Source organism: Xenopus tropicalis, chromosome 5 (genome assembly GCF_000004195.4).
Source record: "Xenopus tropicalis strain Nigerian chromosome 5, UCB_Xtro_10.0, whole genome shotgun sequence".
Classification (NCBI taxonomy): domain Eukaryota; kingdom Metazoa; phylum Chordata; class Amphibia; order Anura; family Pipidae; genus Xenopus; species Xenopus tropicalis.
The window spans coordinates 65,516,779-65,539,690 of NC_030681.2; the positions used below are offsets into that span (position 1 = coordinate 65,516,779).

Sequence of the window (22,912 nt, forward strand, 5' to 3'; positions counted from 1 at the left end):
AATATTGGTTTTAAAAAACTAAAAAAAACTAAATGTACATTATATTAAAATAATGCATTGCTAATAAGAATCCACCAAATTCAGAATTCAGTTTGGGATTTGGCTAGGATGGCCTATTTCAGCAGGATTTAGATTCAGCTAAATCCAAGTGCTTGAGTGAACCGAATCCTTAGGCTAATGCCACACGAGGCGTAGGGCGGATATTTTTGGCAAGCGGAAAAACTCATCTCCCATCTCCCCATTGCGCATGCGCGAACGCTCCTTTTAACTACCATACGGAGCAGTGGGGAGAGGTCCCGACTGCTCTGTATGGGAGCAAAATTTAAAAATGTTCTTGCGGCGGGGCGGCATGCCGCCCCTAAAATTCTGCCGCCCTAGGCCCGGGCCTTTGTGGCCTCTCCACAAATCCGGGCCTGTGTGCCTGCACCCGAATGAACCGAATGAATGAGATACGCTTGGGTGCAGACACATGTAGCCGATATACGCATAAAAATGCGAGAGAATGCAGACTTAAACTTACTTTGGGACTTTTCCTCACATGAACACAGAAATTTCTACCATGTGTGCTTTCATTGTCTAATTTGCATATGCCCAAATCATTTACAATGGATTTGGGATTCTGCCAAATCACAAAATAGTGGATTCAGTTGGATAGCTAATTGCTATAGAACTAATACTAATTTGTTACAGCTGAAACAGGCACTGTTGTATAAATATCCCAGACCTGTGAGGTATAATCCCCATCTGTGAAGCAATCTTTTCCCTAACATGCCAGAAAAATATCACTAAGATTTTCATGCATTTTAGGTAATAACACCCATTTTAAAGTATTTTTTTAACATATAAAAGGTAGTAGTAGTACTGCATGTTTGCTGCAATCCAAGTATATATTTGTACAGACACCTTGATATATAGTGTGCCATTATAACATCTTATTCTTTTAAAGAATGATTCACTAATGTTTTGTAATATAAATCTAAAATGTTTAGCTAGGGTTCCCTAAAGCAGCACAGCCAGAAGCATATGCAGAAGCAGTGTCTCAAGTGCTCATAGCATAAAGGAGCTAATGCTAGATGTTACATGACTCATGCTGTGTATGTCATGAAGGTTCAGTGTGTAACATGAGAATTTCCTGAGCCTGTCACTTGTGTAAACAAGGAAGTATTCTCAGTGGGTCAGAAGCACAGCAGAGCTATAGGACAGAGACACAACACAACCGTCACTGGAACACTACTAGTCACAGCAATAACATGGGAGTTCTTTGTGCCTGCTTACTTCTTGTCACTCCGCTGGTTATTTCAGCCATGCCCCTGAGTCCAGAAGGCAATCCCACACAGGAAGAAACCGCAGGTAGGGGGGCTGGGAGATCCAACTGCCTGTGCTCTTTACAGCCTAAAAATGTAATGGCAAAACATTAAACCAAATGGTATTACCATCCATGAACTGTTTTTTTGCATAATGAAAGAAACAAAAAATTACTCCTTTCAAATGCAATTACATTACCATTAATTGTAAAGCCAATTAACTTTTAATCCTTAACATTAAGTTAACTAACATTAACTTTAAAGCCACTTAAAATTTGTAATTTGCTTAATTTGCTTACAGTGTTCTCAAAGTTAAAGGGAAAATACAGGTATGGGACCTGTTATCCAGAATGCTCGAGACCTGGGATTTTCTGGATAAGGGGTCTACTAAAAAATATTTTAAACAGTTATTAAATCCAATAATATTGTTTTGGCTGCAATAAGGACTAATTATAATATCTTAGCTGGGATACAGAGAAAAAGGAAATACTTTAAAAAAAAAAAAAAAAAAAAAAAGCGAATAATTTGATTAAAATGGAGTCTATGGGAGATAGCCTTTCTGTAATTTGGAACTTTCTGGATAACGGGTTTCCAGATAACGAGTCCTATACTTGAATAATGTTTCAGTAAGGACATTTTAGAGACATTTTTATATAAGCTCTACAGGGCAGGGACCTCCTTCCTCTTGTCTCTTTGACACTTAGCTCCTAATCTTTAAAGGGGTGGTTTACCTTAAGGTTAACTTTTAGTATGACCTAATGGCCTATTCTTTGCTATTATTCAATTGCTTTTTATTTTTTTATTTTGTATAGTTTTGGAATTGTCTGCATTCTACTTCTGACTCGTTCCAGCTTTCAAAAAGGGGTCACTGATCCCAGAAGCCAAAAAACTATTGCTTTGTGAGGCTACAAGCTATTGCTATTGTTACATTTTATTCATTAACTTTCTATTTAGGCCCTCACTTATTTATATTTCTGTCTCTCTTTTAAACCACTGCCTGGTTGCTAGGTTAAATTGGACCCTAGCAACCAGATAGCTGCTATAATTCCAAACTGCAGAGCTGCTGAACAAAAAGATAAAAAAATCAAAATCTGCAAATCATAAAAAATTAAGACCAATTGCAGATTGTCTCAGAATAGCATTCTCTACATCATACTAAAAGTTTATATAAAGGTGAACAACCCCTTTACTTTAACTATACTTTGTATTTATTATTGTAATGACCTCTTTGTTCTATGATTTTTTTAATTATTATTCTGCTGTACAGTGCTGCATACATACGTAGCACTATAAAGATATATATATATATAAATAAAAATATACATACATATATATCTATTTATGCCAAGTTACAGAAAAAAACAAAAAAAACCCACACACTTACAAAAGTACACCACACACATAACGGAGTTCAGCATTTAGCCCCCGCCATTGGAACATTTATCAGGAGAATGTCATTTCACATTCCCCATTAGTGTGCTGATGTCTTTTTATGAATTTGTGAGCAATTACATGATTTGTGTGTTTTTTTGTTTATGTATTGTCTATGACAGAGTATGTTTTGCATTTTGTAGCTGCTACACAACCCGGGCTACAAATTGCAAAGTGTGATTCTTAGCCTGTGTGAAAACAAAGGCTGTGAATAAGCCCCTACGCTGGCATCTGCCTTCTACCTTGCCTGCACCCAGAACCACTGCATCTATCTATTACACAAGATCCATTAATATACTGTAAATTACATCATATAAAGACTGATTTGCTGCATTACCCTCAATGGGTTGTATCAATGGACATTGCTAACTTATCACGTTAAATTATATTTCCATGTTTGATGTCATACGTGTACATTGACACTGGAGGGGATGCCATAGCCACTCTGAAGGTAACAGCCTCAATAGAGCACAATTCATGAAACTCTGCAAAGCATTTGTAGTAGATGCAACTTCCCATGTAGCTGCAGTAATGCTGGAATTATACGTAAAAACACAATGCTTGTGGGTGTTGCACCCAAACACTGCCTTTGCACATTGTACCTAGGAAGTCATTGTACCTCTATGCCTTATCAAAAGAAAATTTAATAACTCATGCCTATTGTTTGGGAATTTGCAACCTTGTTCCCTCTAGTTGTTGATGCTGTTCTTAAATTTAACAAGTGATTGATAGCTTAAGGTCATCAGGGGATGTTAAAAGTGTAACATTGAAATGAGGAAAATGTTAGATATTTCCTCATACCTGCCACCTATATTTCTGTACATTTAAAATCACATGGCTTTTCATTACATGAATGCAGAAGTTGAAAAAGTTTGTACTGCACAGTTGGCCTCAAGTATGTGGATAGATAAAATATGTAGATTTAATTGGAAATCCTAGTGTTTAGACCCAAACAAGGGGCTATTAGAGCTACATTACTGCCGTCTTTTTTCAGCCTGTACCCCACAAAGGGTAACATAATGCAATTTCTTTAGGAGCCTTTGCTCTGTTTCACTGTGCATTGCTTTGGAAAATGCAGAAAAAATATGTGCACTAATGAACATTTTCTCTAAAATAATTTGTATACAGGGCAGTTCTGGCACATTTCTGACTTACATTTGGACTTTTCTTATCACATTACTGAAGACCGTACCAAAGTTTGCTTATCTTCGAAGGGTGCCAAAGCTTCAAATCCTGGAATATTTGGAGATTTTGTGTGTGACTCCCCTTATGAATTAATTTTATCTGCAATTCAGTACATAAAAGACTCTCATCAAAAAGTTGATTTCATGATATGGACAGGGTAAGTCCTATAGAGCATAGACCAACTTTGTACTGTAGATACTAATGTTAAAGAAAAATACAAAAGCATGTATTTTCAAGCAATAAAGCCGTATTGCTGACAGTAATGTAATTTACTTGTGGCAATCTCCCCATGATGTCCCCGCGTGCCATTGCCCCAAGAAGCTAGCAGTGCTCTTTTTAAGAATTCCAATGTAACAAGAGGGATGGGGAATGGCAGCAAAAAGTGTGTCCCACAACAAGCACTTGATTTACAGATGTGGACACAAACTAGCCTTATTGGTGCTTAGTGTGCAACATGTGGCATTTTTTTTTCTTACTCAAATTTATAGCACACCAGTGCACATAGTACCAGATATGACATCAGTGTTGCATTTATTAGATATAAGTTAGTTGTGTGTATATGGAAAAACTTGCTAAAGATGAGTGTATATAGATGAAGTTAGATTTGTAAATAATCCCCCAACTTTTGTGCTTTGTGCTCTAAGACTGCATTTTAAACCTGACTCCTATAAACCTGTTTCCAATATACCCAGCAAGATGAATATATCTTACACAAATGATTGGTCTATGCTTCAGAAAGGAACATTTTTGAGTTTTATCGATATATTTCTAAACATGAATGACTACTGAATAACTATGGCATTTTACATTATATTGTGTTTGATTTCTTTCATGAGGAATGGTAATGTTTGTATATTTTCCAGTGACAGCCCACCTCATATTCCAGTGAAAGAACTTTCCACAAAAATTGTGATAGATGTGATTGGCAATATGACTTCAACCATTCGCAGCCTCTTACCTGATCTTCTTGTATTTCCTGCTCTTGGAAACCATGACTACTGGCCCCAGGTATTTTGTTGAAGCAATTTTTTACATTATGATTAGACTTACATAGTAACATAGTAACATAGTAAGTTGGGTTGAAAAAAGACATACGTCCATCAAGTTCAACCATAATGCCTATATATAACCTGCCTAACTACTAGTTGATCCAGAGGAAGGCAAAAAAAAAACCCCATCTGAAGCCTCTAATTTGCCGCAGAGGGGAAAAAATTCCTTCCTGACTCCAAGATGGCAATCGGACCAGTCCCTGGATCAACTAGTACTAAGAGCTATCTCCCATAACCCTGTATTCCCTCACTTGCTAAGAATCCATCCAGCCCCTTCTTAAAGCTATATAATGTATCAGCCAGCACGACTGATTCGGGGAGGGAATTCCACAACTTCACAGCTCTCACTGTAAAAAATCCTTTCCGAATGTTTAAATGGAACCTCCCTTCTTCTAAACGGAGTGGGTGCCCTCGTGTCCGTTGGAAGGACCTACTGGTAAATAAAACATTTGAGAGGTTATTATATGATCCCTTTATATATTTATACATAGTTATCATGTCACCTCTTAAGCGCCTCTTCTCCAGTGTAAACAGACCCAACTTGGCCAGTCTTTCTTCATAACTGAGACTTTCCATACCCTTTACCAGCTTAGTTGCCCTTCTCTGGACCCTCTCTAACTCAATAATGTCCCGTTTGAGCACTGGAGACCAAAACTGAACAGCATATTCTAGATGGGGCCTTACCGGCGCTCTGTAAAGGGGAAGAATAACCCCCTCCTCCTGTGAATCTATACCCCTTTTAATACAGCTCAAAACCTTGTTTGCCCTTGCAGCTGCTGCCTGGCATTGCTTGCTACAGCCAAGTTTATTATCTACAAGGACTCCACGGTCCTTCTCCATTATGGATTTGCCTAGTGCAGTCCCATTAAGGGTATACGGGGCTTGCATATTTTAACATCCCAGGTGCATGACCTTACATTTATCCACATTAAATCTCATCTGCCACAGATTGCCAGTTGGTCAAGATCCTGCTGCAGGGATGTCACATCCTGGATAGAATTGACTGGTCTGCAGAGTTTTGTGTCATCTGCAAACACTGATACATTACTCATAATACCCGCCCCTAAGTCATTTATGAACAAGTTAAACAAAAGTGGACCCAGTACAGAACCCTGAGGGACCCCACTGAGGACCTTATTCCAAGTAGAGAATGTACCATTAACAACCACCCTCTGTACCCGATCCTGTAGCCAGTTTTCTATCCATGTGCAAACGACTTCACTAAGACCAATAGACCTTAGCTTAGAAAGCAGTCGTTTGTGGGGAACGGTATCAAATGCTTTGGCAAAATCCAAATAGATTATATCTACTGCATCCCCACTGTCCAGCTTCTTACTCACCTCATCATAAAAAGCAATTAAATTGGTCTGACATGACCTGTCCTTCATAAAGCCATGCTGATTTCTGCTCATAATGCCATTCTCCACTACATAATTTTGAATGTGACTACATAATTTTGAATGTGAATTACTTCATTGTCATGTGGTAACTAGTTGTAGTCAGCACGAGAATACAGGCTTCCCCCATGCCTTTTAGTTACTGCTAAGCAGGTATTATTATGGGTCACTAAGTATACATTCAAGGAAGGGACACAAACATAAATTAGAAACAATGTCAATATCCATACAGCATATTCACACATAGTAAATACAGTAGGTAATTTTGCCTCTCTTAAATGACCAACTATAAAACACATTTATTTTATGAAGAACTGGACACACAAAAAGGGGTTGTGGGAGCAATACAAGTAAAATATACAGATACAATGGAAGTCCAATGGATCTCCACAGCCCCCCTTTTTTGTGTATTCTGCAGGCAGAATGGCCAAACTGCCATGTGGTTGTAGCATCCCTACACCAATTATTTTAAAAATGGGTGTTGCTCTGGGCATTCTCTCTCCTTCAAAAGCAGCAAGCAGAGGAGTATTAAGCCTGTGTAACCTCTTTATCTGCAACCCTACATTTTCTTATGTGTAAACCTGCCCAATACCAACATTATTTGCAAGTATTAGTATACCCTAGTCCTCTGAAGTGCAGAAAAACCTGCACATTACACTTATTTACTCGTTATCTCTATAACTGCTGTGCAGCTTCTAGTCTGAGGCTCTCTATTCCCTGGTCTTAATTTAACACTAGATTCTCTCTCTAACCCTGGCAGGAATTTAGGAATTTCCCCACCACATACTGAAACTTTAAAACATGTTTTTTATCATGTCATCTTATAGTTTGAGCAATATTTGTTTCCCCATACTTTGGCCTACTACATACAGCTGAAGACAATTATTGGTACATAATTATGCTTATTCTGAGAATAAGGGATGAGGGATTTCATAGCCAGTGGTAAAAAATATAAATTAGTTTACTGCAGTAAAGGAAAACTGCATTCCCAGCCCTCTTCTCAGCTATTTGCTTAATCTTCTGCAACTACAACACATAGGATATCATAAATGAAAACATTGCGGAGGTTAAAAGGTAATACTTAAAGGGGAAAGGTGAATTTTTGCCTGATCCCAGTGCAGCAAGCATTAATCTGTGATTAGTAAATAAATGCATAAAAGCTATGACTTTAAAAAGCAAGATTTTCTCACATATAAAAAATGATTTCTATATCTGACAGATGACTTGTGAAAAAAAATTGTGTCTTAAAGATCTAAGCAAGCAGTAACATTTTTCAGGAGAAACAGGATAATACTGTGTAATAGAGCAACTGCTGTCTTTCTGTTTTGAATGCTGTTTGCCACGACCAGACTTCTCGTTTTTACAAACTCATAAAAATATTGGCATGGGCAATATTTTAGAAATTAACCTGAAAAAACAGATGTGTGAGATTTCGTGGAAAAGCACAGTGGCAAATGATGTAGATTGTTGGCTGCAGGAAGAACATGGCAGTGGAAACACCACCAACATACTATATGAGTCATTGTCCTTCAAGTCTATAGATGTATTTTCATAATTCCATGTCGAAGCAATATGCATGTGTGCTCCCATTCAAATTAATGCATTTGGTGACTATAGGGTTGATTCACTAAAGTGCGTTAAAATGAGCGCTATTTATCACATGCGTTTGCGTTATTTAAGTCGCGAAGACGGTTGTGCGGTATTTGATGCAACGCACGCTAATTAACGCAGCACGCTACTTGTCGCATATGCTAATTAACGCACGTGCGCTACTTTTCGCGCGCACGCCATATTAGCCATACACAGCATTTTGTTCGTAAAACTACTTTTTTTTTAAAATGACCATTTCCCTGCAAACTGGAGGCTGCATCACTCTAGGGCCAACACATACTTGAATAAATCACACTGCAAAGTCCATATTGTGTTGCCAAAAGCTCATAAACTGTATTTTTCTATAATAACCACCTGCCCCAAGTAGGTGTTAATTTTCGCATGGAATAATGTGATATTTAGCGCATCTAAGTGTTTGTGAATCATGCGTTAGTATTATTTCTGCACGCTAATTAACGCACGCGATATACAACTTAATGCATGCGATAATACTTTAGCGAAGCGAAGGTGCCTCAGGCAGCAGTGCCCCACAACAAGTTAATAGGGGTGCCAAAAATCCACTCCTGGTAACTTTAAGAGCTGTATTTAAATCAATTTTCTAGTGTGGAGAGCACAATTGGACTCTCTGCACTAGCAATGCTGGTAGTGGGGCATCACAAAGGGTGCAGAATCACCCATGGCTAAAACTGTATAGAAAAGTCAAATAAAATGAATACCACTTATAGACAAGGTATATTTTCCAATATCAGTTTAAAAGAAACAGATCTCACTTTAGCACCCATTAAAGTACAACAGTGAGTGGTAGCAAAAGTGTATACAAACATGACCTGCATGACTTGACTGCTTTTGCTTTAATTACAGTTGTTGAAGATAGTTACTTCCTTTAGACATTCTTTAAATTAGAAGCACCCAAATAATACCACTGTATACAGCTGCTTTACACAGACTGGGTGCAATTGCATAATCCTAATTCATTAGTCTAGACAGCTATAAAACGGTGAACCATGACACTAATGATTGGTTTTGCACCTGTCGTACATAGAGCAGCTGGTGTTCAGTCTGTGCTTGTGCGTATATTAATCATGACCATATGCATGGGTCAGCATGTAATTAATGTGGTAGGTCAATACAACCAGAATAAATCCTCTATTCTTATTTACTTATTGGAAAACTTGGGTTTTATGGGTTGCTAGATGTGACTTAAATGCTAGAGTCTCTTGGTCAAATCCCATGTTAGTAGTTTTGTACTATCACATATTAAATGATAACAAATGTTCATTAAAATGCTAAAACTAGTGTAGTGTAAAAAATATATAGCCAGTCACCATGTTTTACCCATAATTCTTTCTCACTCAAAATTCCAGTGTCATTGTGACTGCTAAAATTTAGCAAAAGGTGGTGCAGTTGCAAATATTTGTAAGTGTAAATATATGTTCAGTAAACTGTGCTTAGATGGGTGCATGCATTCTGTGGGCAGAACATGAGTATCCTTTAATAATATGTTTTTCAAGAAAAAATCAGGACAGGTTTTAAACCCCAAAGCCTTTTATTAGCATTCTAAACTGTAGTGAACTGCTAATATTACAGTAACCGCTTAAATTAGAAAACTGCTGAGAGCATTAATGAATATTTTAGTTTATATCACCTTTAAGTCTTGGAGCAGAACTTAAAATTGATTTGAGCAAGAACATATTAGGGACACATGTTTGCAAGGACCTGCCATGGAAATTAGGGATAGTTGGCAACTATGTACAGTATGATGCACAAGTCAAATGAGGGAGAATAAATCTGACTTTAGAATGATAAAAATATGTTTTCTTTAGATGGAAATATTGCAGGAACAATGTCTTGTATCTGCATCTGCATCTTTGTTTTTAGTTGCAATGCTTATGACCATGTGTGAGTACTATATAGTGCTTAGTGACAAGTTTGCCATTAGAGTAAACAAAGTTATCATACCGGTTTAAACAAAACATAATTACATATTAATCAGAGACTGAAATGTGACAATTAGGATGAAGAATGAACTCACAACATTTACTTTTTATGTTGAAGAACCAGTTTAAACACAGTAAAATATATGGGTGGAGACAAGTAAGTTGCTTCTTGTATGTGTGTCATACTTGTTATGCCACCTACTGCAGCACGTAGGTTGACTTGTCTTATCAGCATTAAATTAATTAACTGAAATTCTTTTTAATCCCCCATTAACACATTCTGCACCCACTGCTAAAAAAGTTTCCAAATATGATTATTGTAACAGGGGTCCCAGGATTTATAGCAAGTCACAGGTATATTAAAATGCAGTTTAGATTTGCAGTTTGTTAGTTTGAGTGTACTGGGCCTGGTTTACTTGGGTCATTTTACATTTAGGGGCTTTTTTGCACATTAAACACAGACAGACTATCATAGTTTATTTTGCATTAGCTCAAGTGTCAGTCATAAATGTTCGCATTTGTTCTATTTTCACTTTGGGGCCTGTAAATGATAAGGTAATCTAATGCATGTTACACATAAAAATGTTCAGAAAATGTGAAAGTTTGTTGCTTTTCCTGTAACTTTTTTAGTATGTCCGTTGAATTTATGTTCATGTTTAAAGTCTTGCCTGATTTAACACAAGTTAATAAAGCACATTTATAATAACTGATGGAATTTAAAATGGCATAACCATATGCTGTAGTAAAATAGAAAGATCTCTTGATAACCTAACACAATTTTATAGGATCAGCTTCCTGTGAAGGAGAGTGAGGTTTACACAGCAGTAGCAGAGTTTTGGAAACCGTGGTTAACAGAAGAAGCACTTAGCACTTTCCGTAAAGGTACGTTAATCACATCATCAGAGATTTATGAGAGTTGCTGTGCAACTTTATTTATGTCATATGGCAGTTTTTCCATTATACCTGCCCTTTCCCTATTAATATAACACTGTCTCCATTTAGCAACCCATAGATTGCATACAATCTTGGGAGCAGCAAAGACTGCAAGGGGCCCATTACTTACCTCCTGCCTATGGCAGGCATTAAGTGCTGCACCTTGCAACCTGTGCTAGATTCCGCAAGAGGCAATTGCTTCATAACTGAATACTTATAGCAACAATTTTGTGTTTGGAGTATTTTTGGACAAATTTAAAGATCTTTTATTCACCAGTAAATATCTGAGAAAAATATTCTTCCTACCTTTGGCAAATTATGTTAGAGCAATAACTCTTATTTATGAATGAAACATGCACAAAAAAGTGAAGTTGAATGGGAATCACTGGGGGTCTTTTATAAAGTTTGTGCAGCACATACTTTTTTTGCAAACGGTTGTTTGTGCATGTTTTCTCCCAAAAGTTAAAATTTTGTACTGCTGTGTCTGTCTTTCCTTTTTTTGCGAATTGCGCACAGAAATTCACAAATGAGATTGTGATTTGCATGAGCGTGCCCTCTGTTCGCTTTTATTATGCACAGATATAGTGCTGATTTTCTTTTTGTGAATATAAATTTGCAATTTGCAAAATCAGTTTAGCAAATATTTTTTCCACCGCTAAAGTTGTGGCATAACTCAGATGCAGAGTGTGCACATAAATATTTGCAATTTAATTAAAATAATTAAAAAGCTTTAAGGACATTTGCACTGCAAATATAAATTTCACAATTATGTTTGCCCATTAACTGCACCACTCTTGTCATGCTTTATAAATGTAAACAGGGGAAGGGCAAATATGTTCATTTTTTGCTGCACAAATTTTTAAATTACCCCCACTGTCTTTATAAAACAATCTTTAATAGTGCTTTTGTAACATAATGGCTATAGTATTCATTCAAGTATGTTTTCTTGCATGTATTAATCTTTCTTCAAGCACTACATAAGATGTTTTATTTTACTATTGATTACAGCGCCATTGTATAAGATAAATATTATTTTATTAAAATTGGGTCTCTCGATATTAGTATAATAAACAAGAGCCACAAATTAGCTGTAAAATTTTATTACCGGTAGTTATAATTGGTGCTTAATGATGTAATTTGTCTCACAGGACTCCCTGAAATTTATTTAAAAAAAAAGTACCCCTCTTGTAAACGAAGAGAATATTAGAAGTCCCAAGAGTTCTATGACCTTGTATGAAAGCACTTGGCCTTCGTCGCTTGCCTTTATTTGGTCATGGAACTTCTTTCTGACTTATAGTGATGAGCAAATCGAGCGAAAATACATAAAAAATTTTGAAACAGTAAAAAATTTGAGAACCGTGGGTGTCACACACAACTTTTTTACGTGACCACGCCCATTTTAACACAGCCACGCCCACCTTGGCATGGTCACATCAATATCACATCAACATTTTTAAGCAACTGCGGTTATTTTGACGCAATAACAAACTTCTTTTAGACAAGCAACAATTTTTTGCCTCCAAATTTTGGCTGAAGTTTCACAAAACAATTCACCAATGGCAAAATGTGGAAATTTTCTGCGAATCCATGCCTGCCGAAAAAATTCGCTCATCACTAGTGACTTATAATATCCTTATATTTTACAGTAGGGTGTACATTATTCCATAGTTCAAGTCTCTGAAAGCATTTTTTGTTAAATTCACAGGGGGTTATTATTCCCAGATTTATAAATCAAACAAATCTGCTCACTCTTTACGGATCATCAGTTTAAATACCAATCTTTATTACACTCCAAACAAGGTGACAGTGAACATGACAGACCCAGCCAACCAATTTGAATGGCTGGAAGACACTTTAAAAATCTCTCGCCAAAACAATGAAAAGGTAGGTGCAAAATATTCATATATAACTATCAATGTGTACATTATAGAAGATAGATTTTTATTTTGGACAAAGAACAGATAGAGGTATGGGATCCATTATCTGAAAACCCATTATCCAGAAAGATCCAAATTACGGAAAGACCATCTCCCATAGACTCCATTACAAGCAAATAATTCTAATTCTTAAATAAATTTCCCATTTTCTCTGTAATAATAAAACAATACCTTGTACTTGTCCCAACTAAGATATAATTAATCCTTATTGGAGGCAAAATGATCCTATTGGGTTTAATTAACATTTTAATGATTCTTTAGTAGTCTTTCCAAACTATGGAAAGACAACAGGTCCCATACCTGTATATGCAACATACAAGATGCTTAATATTTTGAATGCAAGCTTATGTATTTGGTACAGGTATGGGATCCGTTATCCATTATCACAAAGTTCAGTATTACGCAAAGCCCATCTCCCATAGACTTCATTTTAATCAATTAATTTAGATTTTTAAAAACTGATCTCCTTTTTCTCTGTAATAATAAAACAGATCCTTGTATTTGATCCACACTAAAATATACTTAATCCTTATTGGAGGCAAAAGAATCCTATTGGGTTTAATTCATTTATGCCACCCTAGTCCCGGACCTTTGTGGCCTCGTCACAAATCCTGGCTTGAATAGAAAGTTGGTGAGTTTTTCTGTAGAAAGTTGTAATTTCACACTTTGATAAATCTGCCTCGAAGAAAAAATAATTCAGTTTATTGGAAATAAAGTGTGATGTGCAAATAAAATAATAAAAAACATTGATTGAATTTGCCATGTTTTAAATGATACGCTTTAATTGTTTAGTCATAGTTTTAACCCTTTTGGGATCACATTCATGAACTGGTGCAGTTTCTGTGTTTGGAATCCAGTAGTCTGACCCTCTTTGCTATAAAAGATACTGGGGAACTGGGATTTACAGTGCAGTGCTTTCACCTATTGGGCACTGAGGAGTACACCTCAGTGGTCTTCAACTAGGACAATAAATCACACACAGTTGCAGAAACAACAATTAACTTTATTTAGAAGTTCAAATTTAACTTTACAATGCAAACACTGTCCCCCATGTGGTCTATTTAACCTTCCCTTGGCTATAAAAAACTTTCTCTTTATATTGCTGAAACACAATGTTTCTTCCAAGCAGAGTAAGTCGCAGCCCTTTCACAGAAGTCAGATTACCAGGCAGCAACTTTGCGCTCTGCTCTTCAGATCTGGCTCTCTGGCCAGCTACTGCAGCAGGGATCCTTTAAAACCTCTGGCTCCAAAGCAAGGCACTAGGTCCCCCTCCTTTCCTAGAGGTGCACTGGGCCTCCCAACCAGATTGCTCTCCTGTCTGCAAACAGGCTGGATTATGTCACTGGCAGCAAAAACAGATGAAAGGGTTCTCTGATCCCATGCATAATATTATATAGATTCCCTTTCCAATGCATTTTGCAATCATATTTATTATGCATTATATGCATCATGGATTATATTAGACTGACTGAATAGATTGTGAGCTTAAAGATATGAGATTAAAGATAGCTTCTAATTACCTGATTATTTTGTGGGCTGATCCCTATTAATTTTGGGGATAGTGTAGTGCTGGTGCAAGCACCAAAAGGATTCTTAAAGGAAAACGAAAGTCAAAATTAACATGCTATTAGTTCTCTTTGAGTAAAGGTAGGTCGCTATAGTTAGGGCTCACCAAAGAGAAGATCTAAGTAGTCATTCAAATTTCATAGTTTCAGCTCGTTTAGCCCTTTGGCTTCGCCATGTTGAAAGAGGTATTGCTTCTCCTGTTCTCTTACTGCTCGCTAGTAGGCATGCGCCATTTGTGCCCACAGCTCTGTGTAAATGTAAAGGAATCAAGCGTTGTCATAGCAATGAGATGCTTTGGTTCCTATTGGCTGGGGGGTGGGCTAACTGGGATCAGGGTGACACGCATGCAAATAAAGATATTAGCGCCTGCAAAGAGAAGGGAAGGGGTATTCAAATTAAAAGCATGCGCAGTAGCAGTGATAACACTGTAATGCGACTCTCCTGTGTCAGCGGCAGCGGGGTGGGAAAATGAGAGATTCTGACTATGTCACCCAGCCCTGTGACTTGGATTGTACAGGCAGTACGTTTACATCTGAAAGAAAGAAGGGACACAGGATCCACTCTGCACAGCAGGTGTTTATACAGAATGCATTTCTTTTCAGCCAGAATGTTTATAAACCTTTCGTTGTCCTTTAAAGAGGAAATATACCTCCCTATTTGTTTGATTTATTTAGTATATAAACAGTGTTTGAACTTCCATCTTACATTACACAAGTTATTTCCCAAGATCCCTTATGCTAAGAATGTAATGCAAGCCCCTCCCTCACTTTGTGTTATTGTAAAGTGATGAATTCTGGGACCTGAAGTCCCTCTACTTACTATAGTAGGTGGTGCACAAATTCTTCCCATTTATATTTATTTCTGGAAGTTCAGATAGTGTTTATGCACTGAATGAACGAAGCCCAACTGAATGAACCCATGTCAAAATAGGGGTATAATTCCATTTGATTGATGGATTTGTACTCCATCAGTCTCCCAATGTACCCGCAATATCTCTGTTTCCCTTTTAGAGGAGATCTAACAATCTGTGTTTGTCATTAACAATGACAACCAATCAGATTCTGACATGTTACAACCAAAATGGGTCTTGCTCTTAAAAGGTGTGACAGTAAAGTGTAATGTATTTTATGTCCCATAGAACAATTTAGTTGCTTGTGATAGATCTCTGCCACCACGGGCAACTAAGTGGTCCAAAATGCCTTTCCACTGACAACAAAGAGAACTGTCAGTGGAAAGGCCTTTGCATCAGTTCAGTTTTCTGAAGTTGCCTGCAGGAGGTAGCAGAGATCTACCGCGGATGACTAATCTCTCCGTGGGACATCAGCTTAATGTGAAATGCAGGTCAAGGGCTTTTTGTTTTTATCCCTTTTTTATTACTGGTTTCACTTTTTTTGTGTGCAATTGCTGACGCTGGTATCAGTATTGGTTATGCAGGCATCAACTTTTTGTTTTATCCTTACTCGTAAGTATGTTAATATATGTTTATAGTTTTTGTTTTTTCTTTTTGTAGCAGCAGCTTATTTTCTTTGACACTTTTAAATTCCAATAAAAGTAGGAGACCTGTTATCCACAATGCTCAGGACATGGAGTTTTCCAGATAAGTGGTATTTCCATAATTTGGATCTCTGTACCTTAAGTCAACTAAAAATAATTTAAACATTAATCAAATTTAATAGGATTGTTTTACCTTCAATACGTATTAATGATATCTTAGTTAAGATTTAGTACAGGGAACTGTTTTGTTATTACAGATAAAAAATAAATTATTAAAAAAAATAGAATTATTTGCTTATAATGCAGTCTATGGGAGATGGCCTGTAATTTAAAACTCTCTGGATAATAGGTTTACAGATAATGGATTCCATACCTGTACAATCTCAAAGATTTTTAGAGAATTCACTCAATATATTTTTTTAACAGGGGGGTTTAATACCTAAATTGAATTACTAGACTGCCATTTTTTTCTTCTAATCAGTTCATAGCACCAGTACTTAAAATAATATTTTATTGGTATAGTTCCATTACACCTTCATATATTCCTTCCCTGATCCTCATTAATTAAAAAACAGTGATAGCTACATTATGTACTTTTGACAATATATATTACATCTTGTCTCCTGTAGGTATACATTATTGCACATGTTCCAGTGGGATATCTACCTTTTGCAAGACTCACCCCAGCTATGAGGGAAACATTTAATGAAAGGCTGGTCAAAATATTCCGTAATTACAGTGATGTGATAACTGCACAATTTTATGGGCACACTCACCGTGACAGCATTATGGTACTTTTAGATGAAAAAGGTAAAATTACTTTTCTTTCAGTATGTGTGTACTGAAATAAGTTACAGGTTGTATACTACAGTATACTGTAATGTGCACAAATGCTGAACAAATACTATCATATTGCTTTTGTGACAATGTGATTATGATTCTATTAACAATCACAAGCAAGAAGTAATTGGAGATCCTTTCCAGGTGTTTTGAAAGCATTAACATTTTTTGGCCTACGCACACTAGACTGATATGTGGTCTTCCTTTTGGTAAGCAGTGTTACAATAGTGAGACTTGCCTGTGTCATATATATATATTTATATATATATATATATACATACATATTTAGCTGTATATAAAACACATTACCACAATTAATTCTATGCTACACTTTGCTACACTGCATATTTATCAAGCTATTATTATATTGACATAACTGAAGACAATATCTTGCTGCCCCCTGCTGTTTAGTTTACTATCTACAAGCCCTTCTATGTCCTTTTTTATCAAGCATTCCCTGTCTAGCCTGTATATTTATATACCAAGTCCACAACCTTACATTTATCAAAACTGACTCTACTGACTTTACTTATCACTTAGCTGTCAAATTGTCAATTAATCAAGATCCCATTGCAAGGACACATTTTAGATTAATTTGGTTGTTCTACATATCATTATCTCAATATAATTGCTTTTATTTCAAGCTGCAGTTAGCATTCAACCTGGCTGGATATTCAAAACGCCTGATAATAGAGAGTTAAAAGAATCTATGGCACTAAAGGTCCCCATACACAAGCCGACTATAGCTGCCGATTTCGGTCCCTTGGACCGATTCGGCAGCTAATCGGCCCGTGTATGGGGAGAGCAGAGCGGCCTGGCCGACCGATATCTGGCCTAAAATTGGCCAGATCTCGATCGGCCAGGTTAGAAAATCCGGTCGGATCGGGGACTGCATCGGCTCGTTGATGCGGTCCCCGATCCGACTGCCCCATTGCCGCCCACATAATCCCTGGGGCCAAACGATCGGATTATTTTTTTTTTTACCTAAATGCTCCCCGATATCGCCCACCCGTAGGTGGGGATATCGGGGGAAGATCCGCTCGCTTGGCGACATCGCCAAGTGAGCGGATCTGCTCGTGTATGGCCACCTTAACTGTAACAGAAAGAAGTGTGGAAGTAAAAAACAGAGCCCTGTCCAATCATTTGCTGATGTGACCTAACATGCATGTGTGCCCTTGGTTTCTTTGTGTGCACCATTAATCATATTATACCAGGGGGTGGCCCTTAGTACTTGGCAGTTTTTTAGGATTATTCCAAAGCACACACTTTAGAAAAGTATATTTTTATAAAAATTGTGTACTTAAATGAAGCAGTGTTTTACAAATGGGCTGTTTTATGCAGTATGTTTTATAGAGACTGTAAATGGGAAAAAAATATTTCAGAATGCATCAGTTAATAGAGCTTCTTTAGCAGAATCCTGCTGGAACAAACAGATTTTTTTTTTTATATGTAATTTTTACATGGGATTAGCCATGCTCTTCATTTCCCAGGGTGCCACAGCTATGTGACTTGTGCTTTGATAAACTTCAGTCACACTTTACTGCTGCTCTGCAAGTTTGAGTTATAACCCCCCTCCTTTCCTTCTTTCCCCCAGCAGAACAATGGGAAGGTAGCAAGGTAGCTACCTGACACCTGTTTTGCTAAAAGTAATAGATTTTAGAACAGCTTTATTAGTAAAAACTCCATGTCCGGCTCATGACATCTCCAGTTAAAAGAGTACTGGAAACAATAGCTTATGTGAAAGCAATTCTATTGTGTAGCACTGGCTCCTTCTGAAAGCTCAGAATCAGGCACAATGCACTGAGATGGCTGCCAATATTACAGCTTAAAAAAATACATACATGGCACATAATAAACATGACTCCATATTTGTGGCAATAATTTCTCTTGAGTTTATTTAATGTTTGAAATTTTTAGTAGATTTAAGGTGTGGCGATCCAAATTACAGAAAGACCCCTTTCCAAGAAAACCCAGGTCGCCAAAATTCAGGATAACTGGTCACATACTTGTACTAAAGGGAATTTATTAGGGTTTGAACACTGTGCTGATGATTTTACAGTGGACATTTTCCAAGACATTCCTTTACTATGGGGTTGATTTAATAATTTTCATGTGATTGTGAAAAAAAAACAACAAGCCCCTATATTATCATTTTGTTTAAAATTGCAATCATGGAAACCACATTAATTATTAAATATGCCCCTACATGCAAACTGTGCCTGTGTCTATGAGAGCAGGGTATGTACAAATCTGGGTTTAGAAACGTGTCATTTACATACATGGCACATTATTTATTCTCTTTGCTTGCCTTATAGAAAAACCAGTTGGCTCTGTGTTTGTTACACCAGCTGTCACACCAATAAGGTCTGCATTGGAGACAGATTCCAATAATCCAGGATTTCGGTTATATCAGTATGATACCACTGACTACCACTTACTTGTAAGTAGTTATTAACTAACATTTTGTAAAAACTGAATTTTAAAAGCAGGTACCAACAGAAATATACATTCCTTGCTACATAACATTATATGCATCAGTGAAACATAATGCACAATGTTGCCATCGCTCTGAGATATCCAGCATACTTGCTGTGTAAACTGTGTTATGATTTTCTTGCAAAAAAATAAAGATATTTGGAAATAAATGGCATTAAGTAAAGCTGCTTTTTACTCTCTACTCTCTTTAATCTTTACAATACTTTTATACCATAATTTTGTGCTGAACTTTTTTTACTGACTTGTACACGTTATGCTAGGTTAGAGGTGGTGTAAAATAACAATTTAAAGTTTGTTCAGTAGCAGAAATTAAAATGTACACTATGCTAAATAATATTTATTATATTATAATAAAAATGCAGTTTTGTGCTTTGTTCTCTTGTAGATTTGTACAGTCTCTGAAGTAAACTGCTGCAATACCTAAGCATAATGCATAAATAAATCTGTGTTGTTTTTTTGTTTTTGTTTTTTTTAAGGATCTCTGGCATTATTTCTTAAACCTTACTGAAGCAAACTTAAAGAATGAGTCTTCATGGAATCTGGAATATATTATGACTAAAACATACCAAATAAAGGATCTGCAGCCAGAAAGTTTGGAAGGCCTTGTAAAAAGGTTTCAGCAGCCAGAAAGCATTGAATTTCTATACTATTACAAAAATTACTTGGTGAGCTTTGACTCAAGAGTTGGCTGTGATCCTCTCTGCAAGTTACAGCAAATATGTGCCATTCAATATGTAGATGAGGAATCCTATACAAAATGCATCATTGGGAGTAAGGAATTTAAATAGACAACATGTTGCTCTTGTAAGCATCTTAAGATTTTTCTGTCTGCCCTAAACCAATGATTAAATAAAGTATTCAGTTTTGCCCCTGAAAGCAAAACCCTCTTAATCAAATGAAATCTCATCCGTTCAAAAAAAAAAAAAAAAAAAAATTTGAACAGAATATTAACTGAAAAGTATCTTCTGATTATCCTTGATGCATACTCTCTGCCTCTTTCTTACCTTTTCCCTGCTCCACAGCCAACCAATATCATATTGTCACATTGCCCTTACATTGTTTTTTCCTGGCAGATACAGAGCTGCAGCTGGATAAAGGCAGGTAGTCAAAGATGAAATGAAAAGTGGGGCAGTTTGCCACCACTAACAACTTGCTGCTCTTGGTCCAGATCTATCTCTATCTCTATGGCCTTTCCACAAAGCTGGGCCTAATTACAAGAATAGGGAAAATGCAGATTAATACTATGTGTATTGTTACAATGTTTTGAGTATAATTTATTTCCTAAGATTTTGCCTTAGATGATGCCACACCAGGCGTATGGCATATATTTTCAGAAAGCTGAAAAATGCTTGCCGAAAATATGCGACATAAGCTCCTACCTGTGCCTGCACCCGAATGAATGGAGTACGCTAAGGCACATGAAGCCGAAATACGCATAAAAACACTAGACTTTGCATTCTCTTGCGTTTTTATGCAGATATCTGCTACATGTGCCTGAACTTGAGCGCATTCCATTCATTCGGGTGCAGGCACAGGTAGGAGGAGTATGGTGGTATTTTCAGCAGCGATTTTCAGCTTGCTGGAAATATATGCCATTCACCTGATCTGACATTTGCCTTAACTCAGGCTGTGCACAACAGATACAAATATATTTCAGAATTAAAACCCATGCAAAGCTGGTCTTTGTGTAAAATAATTGTTATCAATTAAATAATTATTTGCACACAAATGGTTTGCTGTGTTAATGTGTATGTTTATATATGGATATTATGAACAAAAGTTGCTGTGTCTGCTGTATCCAGCTACTTAAAATTAAGGTTATAGGTCTATTATGGTCTATTCTTATCCAATTTTTAATTGGTATTTATTTTTTATAGTTTCTGAATTATTTGCTCTTTTTCTGCCTCTATCCAGCTCTTAAATGCGGGGGTCATTTACCCAGAAGTCAAAAACCTAATAATCCTACAATTTAAGTGTTATTGTTACTTTTTATTACTTATCTTTCTTTTTAGGCCCTCCTGTGTTCATACAAACAAAAAATAAAGGGAAAGCAACATCCATTATTATAAGATCAATGGTATACAAGGTCACTAAACTAGTATATATTGAACTAAGTTTGCCCAGGAGCAGTGACCAATAGCAACCAATAATATGTTTACATTTTTAAAATAATCACCAGTAAATGCTTCCTGCTGATTGGTTGCTTGGATTAATAATCAGCCTTGTAGCATCAGCTTGTATGACAAACAAACCAAATTTTCTGCTTGATGTTTTGCAATGACCCCTAAGCTTAGCTTGTCAACAGCTTTGCAGCGTTGTCAGCGTTGCAGACACTTTCAACAGTATGGTGATGCCCCAAGAAACTATAGAGGTGCCGAAACTTGGCTGGTGCAATAATAATCAGTATATAAAATATGGCATTTCCAGCCATATTAATTTTTAGTATTTAATTCTCTTTTAAAGGCATTAACAGAATTTGCCATCACAACATCACACAACCTCACTGCCCTCACATCCCCTATCTGTCTATAATCTCCTCTAATATACTTGTACAGAGTAATAATGTCCCCTCGCAAGTGCCTTTTTTTTGGAGAAAACAACCCCAACCTTGACAGTCTAACCTCAAAGTTAAAATTTTTCATCCCCTTTACCAATTTAGTTGCACGTCTCTGCACTCTCTCCAGCTCATTAATATGCTTCTTAAGGACTGGAGCCCAAAACTGCACTGCATACTCAAGGTGAGGCCTTACCAGGGTCCTATAAAGGGGCAAAATTATGTTTTAATCCCTTGAGTCAATGCCCTTTTTAATGCCCTTTTTTGCTTTAGTACCCACGGAATGACACTGCTTGGAATTAGACAACTTGTTATCTGCAAAAATCCCCAGATCCTTCTCCCCACCTCCAAGTCATTAATAAATAAGTTAAAAAGCAAAGGACCAAAGACTGACCCCTGCAGTACTCCACTAACAACACTGGTCTAATTTACCACCACTTGTATTCTATCCTTTATCCAGTTCTCTATCCAAGTACAAATATTATGTTCTAGGCCAATATTTCTCAATTTTATCATTAACTTTCTCTGCTGTACTGTATCAAACGCTTTAGCAAAGTCTAAGTAGATGAAAAGGCAAATTAATTAGTCTCACAAGATCTGTTTTACACTAAAGGGCTCTGGCACAAACTTATAGTATTGTGATTTGCAATGTATTCAAGTACTCTATCCCTTATTACTCCTTCCAAAAGCTTTCCTACCACTGATGTCAGACTAACAGGCCTATAGTTTTCAAGCTAAGAACGGGATCACTTTTTGAATAACAGAACCACATTAGCAATTCGCCAGTCTCTCGGCACCATGCCAGACCGCAATGAATACTGAAAAATTAAGTGAAGAGGTTTGGCAATCACAAAGCTATACTCGTTTAATACCCTGGAATGAATACAGTCCGGTCCTAGACCTTTGTTTATCTTTAAATGTTCAAGTCTTTTTTAAAATTTCCTTCTGAGTGACCCATGCATCAGTAGCTATATTACTAGAAATGGAAGCCTTGTGTAGACAGATGAAAAATAACATAATTTCTTTCTTTTCCATGTTCTCATCAACCAACTGACCCCCCTGTGATAATAAGGGTCCCACCCCTTCTTGCTTAATTTTTTTACTATTTACATAGTAACATAGTAACATAGTAAGTTGGGTTGAAAAAAGACATATGTCCATCAAGTTCAACCATAATG

General features: G+C 36.8%; 1 protein-coding gene across 2 annotated transcripts; it reads left to right on the top strand.

The window, feature by feature from the left end:
• The first annotated feature begins 715 nt into the window (after nucleotides 1-715).
• Nucleotides 716-20,909, top strand: smpdl3a (sphingomyelin phosphodiesterase acid-like 3A). Of its 2 annotated transcripts, none has more exons than XM_012963075.3 (8): nucleotides 716-807; nucleotides 3,864-4,077; nucleotides 4,784-4,928; nucleotides 10,700-10,796; nucleotides 12,553-12,731; nucleotides 16,474-16,654; nucleotides 19,000-19,124; nucleotides 19,657-20,909. In XM_012963075.3, exons 2-8 carry the CDS (start codon nucleotides 4,064-4,066, stop codon nucleotides 19,966-19,968), a joined length of 1,053 nt encoding a protein of 350 aa, XP_012818529.1. In that variant the 5' UTR covers nucleotides 716-807; nucleotides 3,864-4,063; the 3' UTR covers nucleotides 19,969-20,909. The 2 variants fall into 2 exon arrangements, with proteins under 2 accessions (XP_012818529.1, NP_001025618.2); NM_001030447.2 differs by lacking the exon at nucleotides 716-807 and adding an exon at nucleotides 1,209-1,350 and having other exon boundaries at nucleotides 19,657-20,114.
• Nucleotides 20,910-22,912: the final 2,003 nt, after the last annotated feature.

Bases quoted from the DNA above. Each gene is read 5' to 3' on its own strand.
- smpdl3a (NM_001030447.2), top strand. From the start codon at position 1,251: ATGGGAGTTCTTTGTGCCTGCTTACTTCTTGTCACTCCGCTGGTTATT. The intron at 4,078-4,783 runs GTAAGTCCTATA...TATATTTTCCAG, and splicing joins GATTTCATGATATGGACAGG to TGACAGCCCACCTCATATTC. The intron at 16,655-18,999 runs GTAAAATTACTT...CTTGCCTTATAG, and splicing joins GGTACTTTTAGATGAAAAAG to AAAAACCAGTTGGCTCTGTG.